This window comes from Macrobrachium rosenbergii, chromosome 27, assembly GCF_040412425.1.
Source record: "Macrobrachium rosenbergii isolate ZJJX-2024 chromosome 27, ASM4041242v1, whole genome shotgun sequence".
In the NCBI taxonomy this organism is placed as follows: Eukaryota; Metazoa; Arthropoda; class Malacostraca; order Decapoda; family Palaemonidae; genus Macrobrachium; species Macrobrachium rosenbergii.
Window position 1 is genome coordinate 9378097 of NC_089767.1, and position 17053 is coordinate 9395149.

General features: G+C 35.5%; 1 protein-coding gene across 1 annotated transcript in view; it reads left to right on the forward strand.

The window, feature by feature from the left end:
- LOC136853240 (CD109 antigen-like) overlaps positions 1-17053 on the forward strand; it is a 1188472-nt gene that overhangs the window by 693809 nt on the left and 477610 nt on the right. Inside the window, exon 5 of the mRNA XM_067128618.1 lies at positions 3647-3815. Within this exon, the coding sequence (XP_066984719.1) occupies positions 3647-3815 (169 nt within the window). The remainder of the gene's footprint in view (positions 1-3646; positions 3816-17053) is intronic.

Here is a 17053-nt window from a genome sequence, read left to right on the forward strand (position 1 = left end):
TGGCCTGGTTTATAGAAACGTGGATGCACCATAACAGTTGCTGGCTTGTTTCCAACCTGTTTGTGGTATGTGTGCTTATGGTTATCGACATGTGTTTGTGATGTGCCAGTTGTTGTTGTTTATCAGTCCTGCTCTGGGTACGACACTGGATTGATATCTAAGTGTTTGGTTCAAGATGTTGCATAATAATTTCCATTTTATTTGGTGAATAGTTCAGTTTCTCATTGCACTATAGTCAAATGCAGAGTAATAATTTGTTATAGTTTGGATACAGGGTAATCATGAAATTCTGGTTGTGATCCAGTTATGAAATATTTTCATAGTCATAATACCTGAAACTTTCATTTCTACTGGTGGTAATTGATTTCTAGCCTACCGACAATAATGAGTACTGATTCCCGTTCTAAATAATACGTGTATCTGCTGTGGTCTTTGAATATACCTAATGTTTTCTATTCCAATTCAATCACAGAAGAGTAGTTTGTGCCGTGGGCATGTATTTAGTCAATTTTTGTTGCAATGGTAGTGCGGAATAACATTTTTAACCTATTGTCGCTGCGGAATAAATTTTGTAATTCTCACTTTAGTAAATAATTGCATCATTAGTCTACAACGTTATGTCAAATAGTGAATTCTAATGAAGTCGTGATGATAAATGATAGTATGCTCTAGTCAGTGTATCGACCTCAGGAGAGTCAAGGTTATGACTCGAATAATCTTGAGCAGTAAATTCCATCCCTCTGATTCCCAGGGGAATCCGATCAGCTCTTGACCAAAGACAATTCCTGCTTAACTATTGTCATTTGCAACATTATCGGCAGAGCACAGCTTGCATAAGAGGATTTACCTGTGCAAATGACCCTAATCATATTGCAAAGGGCTGTCGCCTGCTATTGCATATTAATTTTAGGACTGGGACAACGTTAACGCTGCGCGAGGATTTGGTCCGCTATATGTAGATACATTCCTCCAGTCCTCTCTCTCTCTCTCTCTCTCTCTCTCTCTCTCTCTCTCTCTCTCTCTCTCTCTCTCTCTTTCTCAGGGTGGTGGCAGTGTTCAATGTTCACGCGGTGCAAGGATTTGGTCCGCTTTTGTGTAGATACATTCTGCCGGCTGTCTAGGTACATTCTGCTCTCTCTCTCTCTCTCTCTCTCTCTCTCTTCTCTCTCTGCGCTGTCAGTCCTTTTAAATTTTTGATAAATCTGCCTCTAAACAATGTAAAAGAATGAATGAATTCTCCTTAGTTACATATTTTAGCGATTACGCCACCACTTAATAAAGAATTGTTAATTAATTTTTCGATAACCTTTCTGTTGTATTTTGTCTGAAATATTTATATGAAAAAACAAGACGAGTTCTTAGCACGCTAGAGTTGGCCGTGATGAAATACACATTATAGTGCAAAGGGAGTTTATAACATTATAGATGCTTGTCCAGCTAAGCGGAACTTAAGCAAGGGTCTTTCGGGAAAAAAAATATGTTGATGAAACAGTGACTGTATTTGCAAATTTTTTATTCGAACATATTTGGAAACGAGGATTTTTTTTTTTTTTTTTTTTTAACGATGCAGGTAAACGTCTTCTGAGACAGGTTTTAGACACAATTCTTTAAAACTTCAGAAAATTTGTTCACACATTCCGTTTTCATCTCCGCAGATAGAGTTTCGTAACACTTACCCACAAGTAAAATGAACGTATAACTGTATATTAGTTTCCATATGAATTTTATTCTGGGAAAGATTGTCCTTGTCTTGAGTTCTATTGTTCTGGGAGGCTTGTAAAGACAGATAGAGGAATTTGACGATTTATTGAATACTGTTTACATGAAGAATTGAGTTGTATATGGAATATTGACAACCGCAGCTTTTTTATTTTGTTGTTAGGTTGTATATTCGTGATTAACCTATATATAAGGTGCTTAAGATATAAATGGACTGTCCGCTGTTACACCATTTTCTTAACATTATTCTCTCAGGGGATACGAAGTCTCTGAGGATATGAATAAGGTATGAAACGTGTCAGACAGCCTGTCATATTTCATTATGAATGAGTAGTTTACGAAACTCAACAGAAATGGGAGAACGATTCATTTATTCTCTTGCATTTCGTACTATAGTTCGTGGACTATAAGCAAACAAAATATGTCATCAAATACGAATTTTCAAGAACATTTCAAAAGTCCTGCCGGGAGATGACGAGAAGACCAGATCTGAATCTTCAATGCGTTGCTTTCTTGATGAGCTTCGGGCGTCAGAACCCAGGAGGCGGAGAGCGCAGGCACAAGGGATGTTAAGGATGTAGGTGGTAAGTTGGATTTGTGAGTTGTGGTCCAAAGAGAGGCGCCGAAGCCCTTTCTGGCTTTTCAAAGGTCACAAGTGGGCTGAGCAACTGCTTTTGGTGCTCTTTAATCATCTCGTATTGTGGAGCGAGTGAAGTTTGTCGTGCAGGATGTTTTAACATTCAGAAGAGGCGCGCGGTATGCTCGCCATTTCCGTTCCCCCCTCTCTCCTCTCTCTCTCTCTCTCTCTCTCTCTCTCTCTCTCTCTCTCTCTCTCTCTCTCTTAATGGGCTAGTTGAATCAATCATTCAGTTGTACGGCTTTGTCTCCTAACTGATTTTTTGTAATGTCTGTTCTTGATTTACGTACTTGTGCACACCTTTAAACTTCGCATTTAAATTCACTTAAATTGGATGACAGGAATGATGTTATTCATTTCTTTCTCAAGTTACTGATTTTCTTCATTCGCGCAATGTATAATTTCAAAAAGGTTCAGGAAGTTAACCTGTCATTGAAAGGACTCATTTTCAACAATAAATTTTTCAACTTTCAACTATTTCTTCTTACTGAGAATATATGCAATTTTAACAAGTAAAACATTGAGAGCCGTAGAATACCATTCTTTCAAAATGAGTTCTTGATGTTCTTTTTATCAAAACAAGGTATTGTTATTACAGTGCATCATTTGTTACAAATATGAAATATCATCGGAAGATATGGCATTTTGCTAGATGCTTCAATCAGTAGGCTATATGAAATAGCAAGGAAAAATGTTTTTTTAGTAACTGAATGAAAACAAGTTTCCTCTACAAAACATACACGAGAGAGAGAAAGAGAGATAATTTTATTTCAAGGTATGGAGGAAAATTCTGATTCTAGATGGGTGTTATTACCAGTAACAGTCATCAAAAAATTTGTATCACGTAAGAATCCTTTTGCAGTAGTTTATTGTCATGGTGAAATCTTCAGCACCAAGTTACTTATAATGGAAGTGGCTGATATTAAAAACCTTTCTCTTCTTCTTCTTCTTCTTCTTCTTCTTCGTTGCAATAATAAAACGGTTAGGAATTTCATATTGTAATCCTTTTGTCATTTTGGCAAATACGTAGTTCAGAAATTTACGCGTTTGTCTCCGTATACCTACTGTTGTAAACACATTTTTCGGAGGATTAAGACATAAAACAGTCCTTGATAAATATAGCGATCCAAATATACAGTTTAAATTGAATTATCTTGCTTTGTGAATGGCAGGACAATCGTGAGCATCAGGCAGAAACTGAACCTAACTGAAATTCTGTGTAATTATAAGTCGCTTACAAAAAAAAAATAATCATATTCGTTATCATTTGTGGTCTTTTTTTTTTTTCAGGTCCCTCCGGGGAGCAGCAATGGTCAGTACAGACTGCGCCTCGAGGGAAATGAGATCGGAGGATTAACTGGGTCGGCCTTCACCAATGAGACCATGCTGTCCTTCACCCCCCGGGGAGCTACGGTCCTCGTCCAGACTGATAAGCCTCTGTACACCTCGTCAGATGTGGGTGAGTCATGTCACTTTTCATTTCTGTTTCTTGTTCTTCACCATGAATCTCGACCAGGCGTCACCTTCGCTTTGCATAACGTGTTTAATCGTTATTTTTCGGTAGATAATTTGTATTTATGTATGTTTTATTTACGTAAATACGCACATACATTATATATATATATATATATATATATATATATATATATATATATATATATATATATATATATATATATATATATATATATATATATATATATATAATATATATATATATATATATATATATATATATATATATATATATGTGTGTGTGTGTGTGTGTGTGTGTGTGTGTGTGTGTGTAAGCGGTGATGACCTCAGAGAAAAACAGACACCAGTCGTTGCCATAACCATTGTTTGAGTTCTTATATCAAAATACCGTGTGTAAAACCTTCATTCGCTGTTTACGCCTCTGCACAGAAGGCTGATCAACAGCGCATCGACCAACCACTCTGCACTCAGCCACGTCAAAAATTGCACTGTATCTCTGTCCTTTTAATCTCCCAAATTCCCTAATTATGGATTCTTATGACCAAATTATCCTCTTCCAGGAGAATTATCACACTCAAAACACACAATCCTTACAAGCTAAACTTAATAACGCGCTGTCACCACTCTACAGTAGATTTGTGCCATTTCCCCCAACCCTTTTCCATGCGTGCTGTGAAGACAATTCATTTCAGCAGTTTCCATCCTTTTGCTTTCATTGAGATAATACAGGCCATGTCTTCATTAAAGGAACATTTTCTTTGGTACATTCAGTTTAGGTTTTCCCTCCCAAGATGCTCTTTATAACTTAGAAAACTTCTGATGAACACTTTATTTTCCATCCAGCCATTCCGTTCATCCAGTGCTTATATATATATATATATATATATATATATATATATATATATATATATATATATATATATATATATATATATATATATATATATATATATATATATATATATACATACACATTTTTAATAATAACGATAAAGGTATGGCCCTTAAACGCAGTGGCCTAGCGATTCAATGATTCTCCCACTTTGCAGAGTAGCGAGAAACGGATTAATTTCATTTTCCAGTATTCAACAGGAAATGAAAATGTGGTTGTCGCTGGCTTCAAAAGAAGCTCATTCGCCATAGGGGCACTGCCTTCCTCCACGAGTTCCACATCTCATCACTAGCCACTCTCCTGGTTCGAGACATATTTGTATCCTAAATCATTGGGGTGTAAATATAATTTCTAGTTCTAGATCGTACTGCCTGCCACCACAGAGGTAACATTCCTCTTTGCTGCTGTTGATTTCGGGAGACAGAGGCTCATTTACCATGTAGGGGGTTATTTCTTTACCCTACTCCCACATGGCAACCGTCTGCTTTAGGATGTGGTGCATGCGGATCCCAAGCTATGGGCATTTCTTAGGGCAGTTGTAGATGAGAAGAGGCTTTGGAAGGAAGCCCCCAGATTATCAAGGAGGGCAAGAATCCGTGCAAGATGCAGGCAAATGACAAAGTGTAAGCAAGCAATTCGTTGCGTTGCTGATTAGCCTGTTTTCAAACCAAAAGCCCAGGTTCGAATCGTACTTGGGGCAAGAGCACTTATCCATTATAATTCCCTTTGAGTGTAAGCTTAATACATATACATAATATTATATGTATATATATGCATATACATATATGTACATATATACTGTATTTACACATATATTATATGTATATTTATTTATAACCCATTTACCGAGCGCTAATATGGTTAATTATAACTTTAGAAAACTGCAAATATTACAGTTTGCAGTGACGATTGGCTCATCGATGTTCGGGATCAGCCGTGACTTTTGGCTTTGATATATATAAAGTCATAATGAAAACTGGTGCCGGAATTAAAAGAGATTAGCCATGCGATTTTCCCCTATCAGGTCTTCAACGCTTTAACCTAGAGGGCAATGGAATACTGTTAATTACTGACAATGAATATTATGATAGTGATGTGGAACCTGGGCACCGAATTTCGAAATTGAAAATGCCTTTGGAAATACGCGCATCGTGCTTTTAATATTTATGGGGATCTAGGTTTTATAAATATGCAGTGTAGGTTTTTAATTACCAATTCCTGGCTATGATTCCAGTTACAATATCTGTTTTTGGAATAGGGGAGAGTGCAGCGGCGTCATGGCTTCGTGTTGTTTTTATTCGAATCATTCAGCCAATTAGTATGGGCTGGTTATTGCTGGTTGTTTGTGGATCCATTTACTCCTTCTTTTTAGCTCTATTCCACATTCGTTCATCAAAATATATTGATATCTCAGGGTCAGAAATTATGGAATGTGGCATTACATACTTTGATCTGTATTTTGTATGTATGAAATATATATGATTTCATTTATAAAATAAAATTCAAATATCTTATTCTAAAAAATAGATTCATATAAACATCATTTAGCAAAATAAATATCTTATTCTAAAAATGCACATAAACATCATGCATACTTACATGCATATGTATATATATGTGTGTGCATGTATGTATGCAGGTATGTATGATGTTTGTATGATTCTATTTTTTCGAATACGATATTTGAATTTTGTTTTTTAAATACCACCAGTTTCATTTCTATCATCGTAAGCGTACTGGCTTCATTAAGGCTTAGAGCAAAAAAGGATCTCTTTTGCAATTGTTGTTATTGTTCCTGGGTCCCTAGGAATCATAGTAACGTAACCTCCCGATTGTTTTTTCAGTAACAAACTGTTACTCGAGTTGACTTAATTCTTTAGAGCTCCCAGTTTTCATGGCCACTTGAGTGGTCTGGGCTTGTTAGTGCTCATGCATTTTGTTCTCATATTTTGTTATGTCGGTTTTCACCTTCAAGAATAACTTTATTTTCCGTGCATGGTTGTCTAATTTGAAATAGTATTAAAATGGGTTCAGGTAGACCAGTGAAGCAAGTTTGTCCTTGTTTTTTATGACTATCCAATTTGTTATAGCCACAGACAATGTTTTTTTTTTCCACCCTCTTTGAATATTCGAAAGCTTCAGATAATGTATGAATGTATTTTTTATTCTTTTTTGTTTTTGTTTCTTTAATTTCTCCAAGGATTCATTTCAGGACATGATATATCAACCGTTTTCCAATTCATTATCGCAATCGATTCAGAAAAAGTGAAAGGGAAATCATCCAAACAAAAAGATAAAGGTTTCGTACTATTTTGTGTTTTATTTTGTTTAAATTACCTGAGATTTTAACATATAGATGTGTAGATTTGTGTATGTACAAGTATTTAATGGATCATATTATTAGGCTAATTTTATGCATGCATGAATATTTTATATGCCTTTATTTAGCTTGCTTTTTTGTCTGTTTGTTTGGTGGTCTTGCTCAAATCTTGTAACTCAATTTTCGACCTGTTCCCTTCGGCCGATGGACATGAAATTTTGCATGGTTACTCAATCCCGGTGACAATACAACCTTACATGATTATTAGTGACTGACCTTTGGTGACTCTAGTGACCTCTCCCAATATCCCCGATTTGTATGAAACTCTTCGGATTTTTCACAACGTCTTTGACTCGTTAAATAACACTGCGGATTTTTCAAACCTTCTTTGGCGCGACAGGATATCAATTTCGTTAGATAAAACTATACAATTTCTATCAAAACTAAAAAGTATAAAATAGAAAAATATAAAAAAATTGTAAGACACGCACGAAAAAGTGAAAAATTATTTTTTGAGACACCAGAATTTTCTTCCACTTAATCTTGTCTACAAAAATAAAAGCGTGGGCGCCAAACGATGGAAGGAACTACAAGAGATAATATTTTTTTTTTTTCTTGTAGCCTTTCCTTCCATGTTTGGCGCCCACACTTTTATTTTTGTAGACGTGATTAATTGTAAGAAAATCCTGGTGTCTCAAAAAATTATTATTCACTTTTTACTGCATTTTAATAAAAGCGTGTTTTAAAAATTTGTTTTTTATATATATATTTTTATGGATTACTTCTAAATCTAAATGTTAATTTTCCTAACTTCCAGTCCTTGAAAAACGCGATTGTTCCATGACTGTTGTTTGTATTACAGTTCTACCATGATTCTACAGTATGTAAGAGCTCACGGTGCTCACTCACAGTGGGCAGGCAGCAAAATTCGCGTTCGTTCGCATTCCGTGGCACGTCTGTCCGGGCCATTCCCTTTGAATTCACAGACTTTATTTGTTTAATGGTTCGACATCTCGAGTCTAGCGATAATGAAACCCCGAGGGTGTGATCATCACGGAGCCGCCGCTGGTGAGAATTTGTTAAAACGGAAAACTAACAGGGAACTGATGAGGATTTGGTGCTCATGGGAAGGGCTCTGTTTTTGCTGTCGTTTCCTTTGCATTCTGCTTCTGCTTGCTTTCCAGCAGATTAAGATAATATCTTTCAGTTGCTTTATATATATATTATATATATATATATATATATATATATATATATATATATATATATATATATATATATATATATATATATATGTGTGTGTGTGTGTGTGTGTATATAAAAAGAGAGAGAGAGAGAGATTAGACTTTCAAAACTCTGCATAAAGCAACTGAAAGATATCATCTTCATCTAGTGGAAAGCAAGCAGACTCATAATGCAAAGGAAGCTACAGCAAAACAAAGAAATCTTCCCATAAGCACCAAATCCTCTTGCTATGTGCTTGAGAGAACACGGGTGCAGTATGGACATGAATGAAGGTCATAATTTCTTGTTCCTGCTCCCGACTGGAAGCAACACCAGGTACACTAATAACTTAAATGCATCGGCTCTGACCGAAGGAGAATTGTTACTTAGGCGTCGGTGTTTTTCACTCATCTTAATCTGTTAACGGGTCTGGACTGATGGCCTGAAGGCCATCACTGGGATAGTGCAATGCTAGAGAAAACAGAATTGTAGTAAGGAAGTTCCAAGAAAAGGGTAAGGGTGCTGGGATTAGAAGAAAGCGGGCAAAGATAGGAAGTATCAAAGCCTATGAATCCTCAGAATATTTCCGTTGCAATCTTAACAAGCGTTGCAGTGAGTCAGGATGACGATGTGGTAGCAATAACTAAAATCAAATATCTTTATATAACAAAGCAAATTAGTAAGTCGATATATTACTACATTAGTAATAGTGGAAAAGCTACCATAAATTGAAAAGTAATGCAAATAGAAAGATTGGAAATTTGGAAAGGACTGAAAAAAAAAAAAATAAGATAGATATCGATGTTAGTTTACATGTGTATGTAATCAAATTTTAAGAATATATAAGCTCAGCTATATAAATATACATACACAAACATACACAGTTGTATACACTTAGACATATGTTTTATATATATGTGTGTGTGTGTGTAAGCAAAGATATATATAACTTAATATACTTCCAAGACAGTTTAAAATTTGATTCGTTCATACAGCACAGACAAAGAGAGAATTCCTCGAATAACAATTAATATGAAAGTAATTCCGATGCTGATGCCTTCAGGTATATCGAAACTGATAACAACAAATTATTGTCTCTCTCTCTCTCTCTCTCTCTCTCTCTCTCTCTCTCTCTCTCTCTCTCTCTCTCTCTCTCGTGAGATAATTTCTTGTCATTATGGACAAAATGCATAATTGAAGGGATTGCTTCTTTGGCATTCTTTAATCCTGTGGTTCTTTGAAATTCTGGAATCTGTAGTTATATGCAATTCAAAAATGGTAATACCGCATTTTCATTTAAGATTCGTTCCAACAAAAGCCAGTTTCAGAGAGAAAAGAGAAAAACAAAGGCAAAACTTACTAACATAGATATCATCGAGCAGTTAATTCTTAAACAACAAATGGTTTTTTGTAATATATATATATATATATATATATATATATATATATATATATATATATATATATATATATATATATATATATATATATATATATTTTATATATATATATATATATATATATATATATATATATATATATATATATATATATATATATATATATATATATATATATATGTGTGTGTGTATGTATATATGTATATATATATATATATATATATATATGTATATATATATATTATATATATATATATATATATATATATATATATATATATATATATATATATATATATATATATATATATAATATATATATATATATATATATATATATATATATATATATATATATATATATATATATAGAGTTGTCGTTAGTGCTCATATGACTTTTCATACACAGCATTCTTACAAAACATTACAAGGTGTTGAAAGTATTCGGGGATCTCCCACTTGAGAAGCTAAATATACAAGTCCTCCGAGAGTTGATCCTTGGTGAAAGGCATTCTGTGTGACCTGCGACCTTTTAGATTATTTATGTTTTCTCGCCTCTGCAGAAAAAGTGGAAAAAAGAATATGGGGGGTGGGAAGAGAGGATTGGGTGGCGGTGGTGTTAGTGGTCGTTTCTACTTCAGCGATCAAACTCTGAGGAAAATTTCTGCCTCCGAATGCAACTCTTTGATTCCGGTGAGTGGATCCGCGATCGCTTTTATACCTCTCAAAGTCCTCCCGTATTAGCTGAGGTTTTTTCTTTCTTTTACTCCAATTGATATTCGGTCGTCTTTTACTCTTTCCTTCTTTTGGCAATTTATTTTTTTTTCTTTTTACCCATTCCTTCAGTTTCCTTAAGGTTTTAGGAAAAATATTCCTCTCTCTCTCTCTCTCTCTCTCTCTCTCTCTCTCTCTCTCTCTCTGAAGTTGTCCCAATTCCGTTATCGTCATAGAAGTTACTAGTTACGGACATGTTTTCTTTTGAATCTTTCTTGTATGTATAGCCATACTTTTCAGCCTTCACGTATGATGGAATTAATAGGTTCATACATATGTCCATTTCTATGTTATATATATATATATATATATATATATATATATATATATATATATATATATATATATATATATATATATATATATATATATATAATGCCGCAATGACAGGGATATGCATGTCACCTATCATATCACTAGAATCCAAAGCGGCAAATGAAGGTGACGGAATACTAAAAATAATTCAGTCTGACAGCAAATAGACACAAAATGAGCTAAATTTTTTGCACTTGTGAAAAAGTTTTGCCTTTGGTGCTGTAGCTGGTAAAGCTTTCTGCTTGCCGCTGGTAACTCCAGCTGTGTTGAATGCGAGTTAGAAAAACCGCCTGAAAACTGACAATCACTCTCCTTTGATTGCCATGTTCATTAACATTTGTGTAATAAGATATGGACATAAACGAATCTATACAAGACTTAATGGGCATATGCATATGGCATTTTTGGTATGTCATAAACCTTTTTTGGAATATAAATATATACATTTACACACACACAAATATATATATATATGTATGTATATGTATATATATATATATATATATATATATATATATATATATATATATATATATATATATTTATATATAACTATATATATATATATATATATATATAATATATATATATATATATATATATATATATATATATATATATATATATATATATATATATATATTATACTTGTATTAACTATATATATATATATATATATATATATATATATATATATATATATATATATATATATATATATATATATATATATATATATATTTACAACGTCAAGAAGTGCCGTGTCAGTTTATGGGTAATGTCAGCTTCAGAAAGCTGGTGAGCGAAAAGTGTCTTATTTGTGACAAAGTGGTTCCAGCAACAAAACGTTTACCCTATGTGAAATTGTTTGGAAAATACATTATGAACTAAACGAAGCATTCCCGGTGAACTGATGGACATATTTCGCGATGCAGAAACCAGGCTTGTGAAAATGGCGCTACAAAAATGCCTACATGCCATGCATCCATGGGGAAAGACAGCAGGGGAGAAGGCTTCGTTAGATATTTAAGTGTCAGGGAAGAAACGATGATCTTTTGTAAAAATTTCTTCCCTGAAATGAGCGAGTAATATCAAGCAAGAAGCTTCTTTCGCTTATGATTGAAACATAATCGAGCAGAGGTCCTCTGAAACCAGCTAAGAACTGTGGAACCGAGCGAAGAAATGCTACTTTTCCTAGCTCTGGTTAGTTAGAATTGTTGAACAGTGGAATTCCAAAACCTTACTTCGAAATGACAGTATCAGGAAGGTAGAATTCTTAAGAGAATAACATACAGCGACCACTGGAAAGCGTATGGTGAAATATACAAAGAACTTTGGGTGTGGACATATGCCATAATTACTTTGGCTTGATCCTGTTACTAGCGTGCGTACAAACTCCGTCGAATCTTATTGGAATAAATACAAATGATCGTATAAGTATGTATGGATGCAGACGAATTTTGCTTTCTTTTTGTGTAGGTGACGGATGGCCTCGTGTGGGTTGGCTTAGCCTACGTCAACCGTCTCCTGTCCTGGAAGGAAGTGATATAATCCTGTTATTTGATGTTATACATTGTATCCTATATCGTTGTATCAGTCCCAATTATATCTGTCATAATTGATCCCATTTTCGTCGGAATTTTGGGTTAAGTGAAACTCATCGCTGACGAGCTTGTTAGCATGTATTATCTTCTGTGTTTACAAAGGTGGAATAGAATATGGCGGGCTCGTTTACATACTCACAACAATAACAAAATCTGGAAAATACATCCTTCGATGCCAGCAACAAACAAAACACTTACTTATGTACAAAAGACCAGAACATTACATGGTGAATTACAATTTACATAAGCTTCACCAAAACTACAGAAAAACAATCACACTTCTGCTCACATATCTAACACCCCTTTCCCCTTATGAAGGAAAAGGCACAACAGCACCACACACAAACACATCACAGATCCAAGCGTACTGGAGGGACACCTTTTTTGTTCCTATCCAACTTGTCCCTATTCTGTGTACCTCTCGACTCTGCACTCTCAACTACGGGTTCTTGCCGTTTTGGCTCCTCACTATTGGCCTATGTTTTCCATTTGTTTATAACCCTTGATACTTGTTCTGTTTGGAAATTGGGAACCATTAAATCCATCTTTGTTCTGGCTCTCCTTCCCATTAATAAAAAGGATGTAGCCTGTCCTGTTGAAGCATGTTCTGTTGCCCTATACTGCAATAAAAACTTACTAATATTGCTAACTACATTATATTGAGTAGCATTTCTGCATTTCATGTTGTGCTTAAAAGTCTGTACAAACCGTTCAGCCTCACCATTAGATGAAGGATGGTAAGGTGAAGAAGTTGTGTGTGAAATGCCATTGGATTTCAAGAAACTGGAAAACTCTTCAGAACAAAATGTACTACCATTGTCTGTGAAAATTCTTTCAGGTACACCATGTGTAGCAAATATAGGCATCAATACTTTAATAGTAGCTAGTGAAGTTGTAGTTATCATTGGGATTATTTCTGGATATTTGCTATATGGATCTACTAATATTAAATAGTAATGACCTAAGAATGGTCCTGCAAAGTCCAAATGAAGACGTTACCAGGCTCTCTGAGGATATTCCCATGGATGCAATCTAACAGGTTTTGGGTTATTTTGAAATGCACTACAACCTTGACAATTTTTTTTACATGATTCTATGTCCTTATCAATGTTTGGCCACCAAACAAATGAACTAGCAATTGATTTACTCTTAACTATTCCTAAGTGTTCTGCATTAATTTCTTGTAATACCTCAAGCACTTCTCATAATACATCCACTCTCGGTGAAGAATTCTGACCATTTTGATGAAAAATCCTTAAGTTCATTCTGATTGGCAATTGTGTTGTGACCTACAACTAAACCTTGCAAGACATGATAAGATTGGATCTTGCCTAGTCTTTTGAGCGATTTCCTTTGCCGTTAAAGGAAATGACAAATTATTAATCATCAAAATATTAGATTCATGGTTTCTCGGAGCTTCTTCAACAGGAAGTCGAGATAAGGCATCAGCATTACCTATCTGGGTAGTAGAAGTATACTGTAGATCATATGAATATGCTGCTAATATCACTGCCCACCTATGTAGCCTAGCAGCTACTACTGTGGGAAATCCACTCTTGGAACCTAATATAGCCAATAAGGTTTATGGTCTGTGACCAAAGTGAATTTTTGTCTACAATACAAGTAGATATGGAACTTTTTTACTCCAAAGATGAGAGCTAGTCCCTCTTTTTCAATCTGACTGTGGTTCCAATGACGGATGGCCTTGTGGTCAATGTCTAACAATGGCACACGTGGGTTGGCTTAGCCTACGTCAACCGTCTCCTATCCTGGGCTATATAGCGCCGATTCCAACTGATGAGGCATCACAAGTCAATTTGACAGGTAAATTTGGCTGAGAATATGTGAGGAATCTTGGAGACAATAGCGCTGTCTTGATATTCTCAAATGCCTGCTGGCATTCTTCTGACCATCTCCATTCGACATTTTTCTTGAGTAATTCAAACAATGGAGATGCTACTGTTGCTAGATTAGGAACAAATTTGCTGTAAAAGGTAACAAAACCTAAATATGACTGTAATTCACCCACGTTACTGGGAACCTTAACATTCTGTACAGCTTTTAGCTTGTCATCAGTTTTGTGGATACCATGCTCATCAATTTTAAATCCTAAGTATTCCACGGACTTGACTATGAAACCACATTTGTCTCTTCTGATCCTCAACCCATTTTCCTGGATTCTTTTCGGTACAGCTTCTAACTTATCTAATAGATCATCTACATCTTTGCCTGCTGCAAAAATATCATCAACAAAAACAAATACATTTTCCATTCCATTGAAAATCTTATCCATGGTCTGCTGTCATAGAGCAGGACTACTTGTTATACCATATGGAAGACACTTAGGCTTATACAACCCTAAGGGTGTGTTTAATGTACATATCTGTTGGGATTTCTCATCCATCTCTAGTTGAGTGAAAGCTTGCTTTAAATCAATCTTTGCAAATATTTTACAACCACCCACGGCTGCAAACATATCAACGGGCCTTGGTAAAGGATGCTGTGCGACTTGCAATTGAGGGTTTACAGTGACTTTATAATCCCCACAAATCCTAGTACTATTATCTCCCTTGACTACAGGTACTAAAGGAGTAGCCCAGTTTGAGTAAGTAACTTTTTCCCAAGTGTTACTTGCTTCTAGCCTTCTTATTTCCTGTTCAACTAAAGGTTTCAGAGCATAAGGAATCTGTCTGGGTGCAAGAAATTTTGGTGTAGCATCAGGCTTCAAAATTAATGATGCTGTAACACTCCTAACTTTGCCTAATTCCTCCTCAAACACTTCTTTGTATTTATCTAACAAATGCTCTAATGTCTGAGATTTATTACTGGTCTCTAACTTGATTCAACTTGAATAACTCTGGCCAGTCAAATTTTATAATTTTCAACTAGTCTAAACCTAGCAAAGTTTGTCTTTTCCCAGTGACTACTGTTAAAGGAAGATTATCATACAACTTCCCGTTATACTGTACGTTAACTGTGGTTGACCCCTTTAAAACTATATTTGTATTGTTGTAATCTCTCAAAATATTCCTACTGGGGAACAAGGTCAGGTTAGGTATTTGCGGGAGAAGTTCCTCTGAAATAACTGAAATATCTGCTGCAGTGTCAACTTGCATGGAAACATTAGTTCCATTCAAGGACAAATTAACTAAAATACAATTACTTCCTTTGTGAAGAAAATTAGTCTTGAAGACAAAATCAGCAAATGGCTCCCCATGAGGCTGTGAAACATTGGGCATACATTTTATAGATTTGTGGTTAATGTCGGACTTACACATTTTTGAAAAATGACCATGTTTAGAACATTTCTTACATAACTTGCCAGTGACAGGACATTTATAATACTCCCTTTTAGTATGGCCTATACCTCCACACCTTTTACATAACTCATTGGATTTGTGCTTATTTATGGGAACATTGCTGGGACCATTGTGGGTCCTCAGACTACCACCACCTTGAACTGGAAAACTTTTGTTACTCCTATTTGGCTTAGCATACCTTGAAATGTTACTGTACCCATTTTGAATATAATTGTGGGAAAATCTTTGCTGAACAATATTTGAGCTAGAGCCAGTTTGCTCCCTAGGCCTGTCTTTCTGAAATGTACTCTTACCCTTGTAATGACTTACTGCCGCTACCTCTTTTACAACGTTGCCATTTTGGTTTGGCCTCTTCTCAATAACACTAGCTTGTGAATTTACAATTTTCATGGACCTAGCTATGGTGAGTAATTTATCAAATGTTAAATTCTCTGTTTCCAACAACTTCCTTCTCAATTTAGGAGATGCACATTTTTCAATTACCTAATCAATAATAACATCCTCTGTGTTAGTGAATTCACAGGTTATAGCCAACTTTCTCAGTTTTGTGACAAACACATCAGTACTTTCATTTACCTCTTGGCTTACCTGTTTGAACTTAAACCTTAGGGTAATTTGTAGATGCAAAGACTGGCAATTGGCGTTTTTTTTACTTGCTTTACAAGAATTTAAATCATCATATCCTGTCGGCCGGCTGTAAATATACCGTAATGACCTTTGAAGACTACACGACTTAAGTACAACGGGGGTAGGTCTAAGCCGGCATTCCCCACAAGCCCCCAACTCCCTCCATAACTAATACGGCAAAATTGTAACCAGTAAAACACCTCTAGGTACGTTAGGGTTGGTATTTTAGGGGTTTACTGGTTACAATTCTTGCCGTATTAGCTATGGAGGTGGGGGCTTGCCATGAATGAATGCCGGCTTAGACCTACCCCACGTTAGGTAATACAAGTCGTGTAGTCTTCAAAGGTCAATGACAGCTTAGTTACAGGACAAAATATTACTTTAAATTCTCTAAAGGAAGTAAAATAACATAGGAAAACGTCAATTGCCATAGTCTAGCTCACCAGACAGCCGGCTTAGAATTACCAAACCTAGCATACCGTTTATTCTCCTTTGGTGAAAAATAACTGTCTAGCGCTCTCAAGGCATCTTCTAGGGCGTCCGTCGGCAGTGGAAGAGTTTCTAACACCTCCCGTATGTCCATGCCCCCTACATGGAGGAGTAGAGCTTTACGTTGAACAGCGTTGGTCACACCTGTTGCAGTGATATAGCAATCAAACGCCTTCCTCCAGCGTTTCCATTGCTGTGCAATGTTAGCGGGGTCTGCCACTATGTTGAAAGCTGCAGGTTGAGAGACGTCTAACAG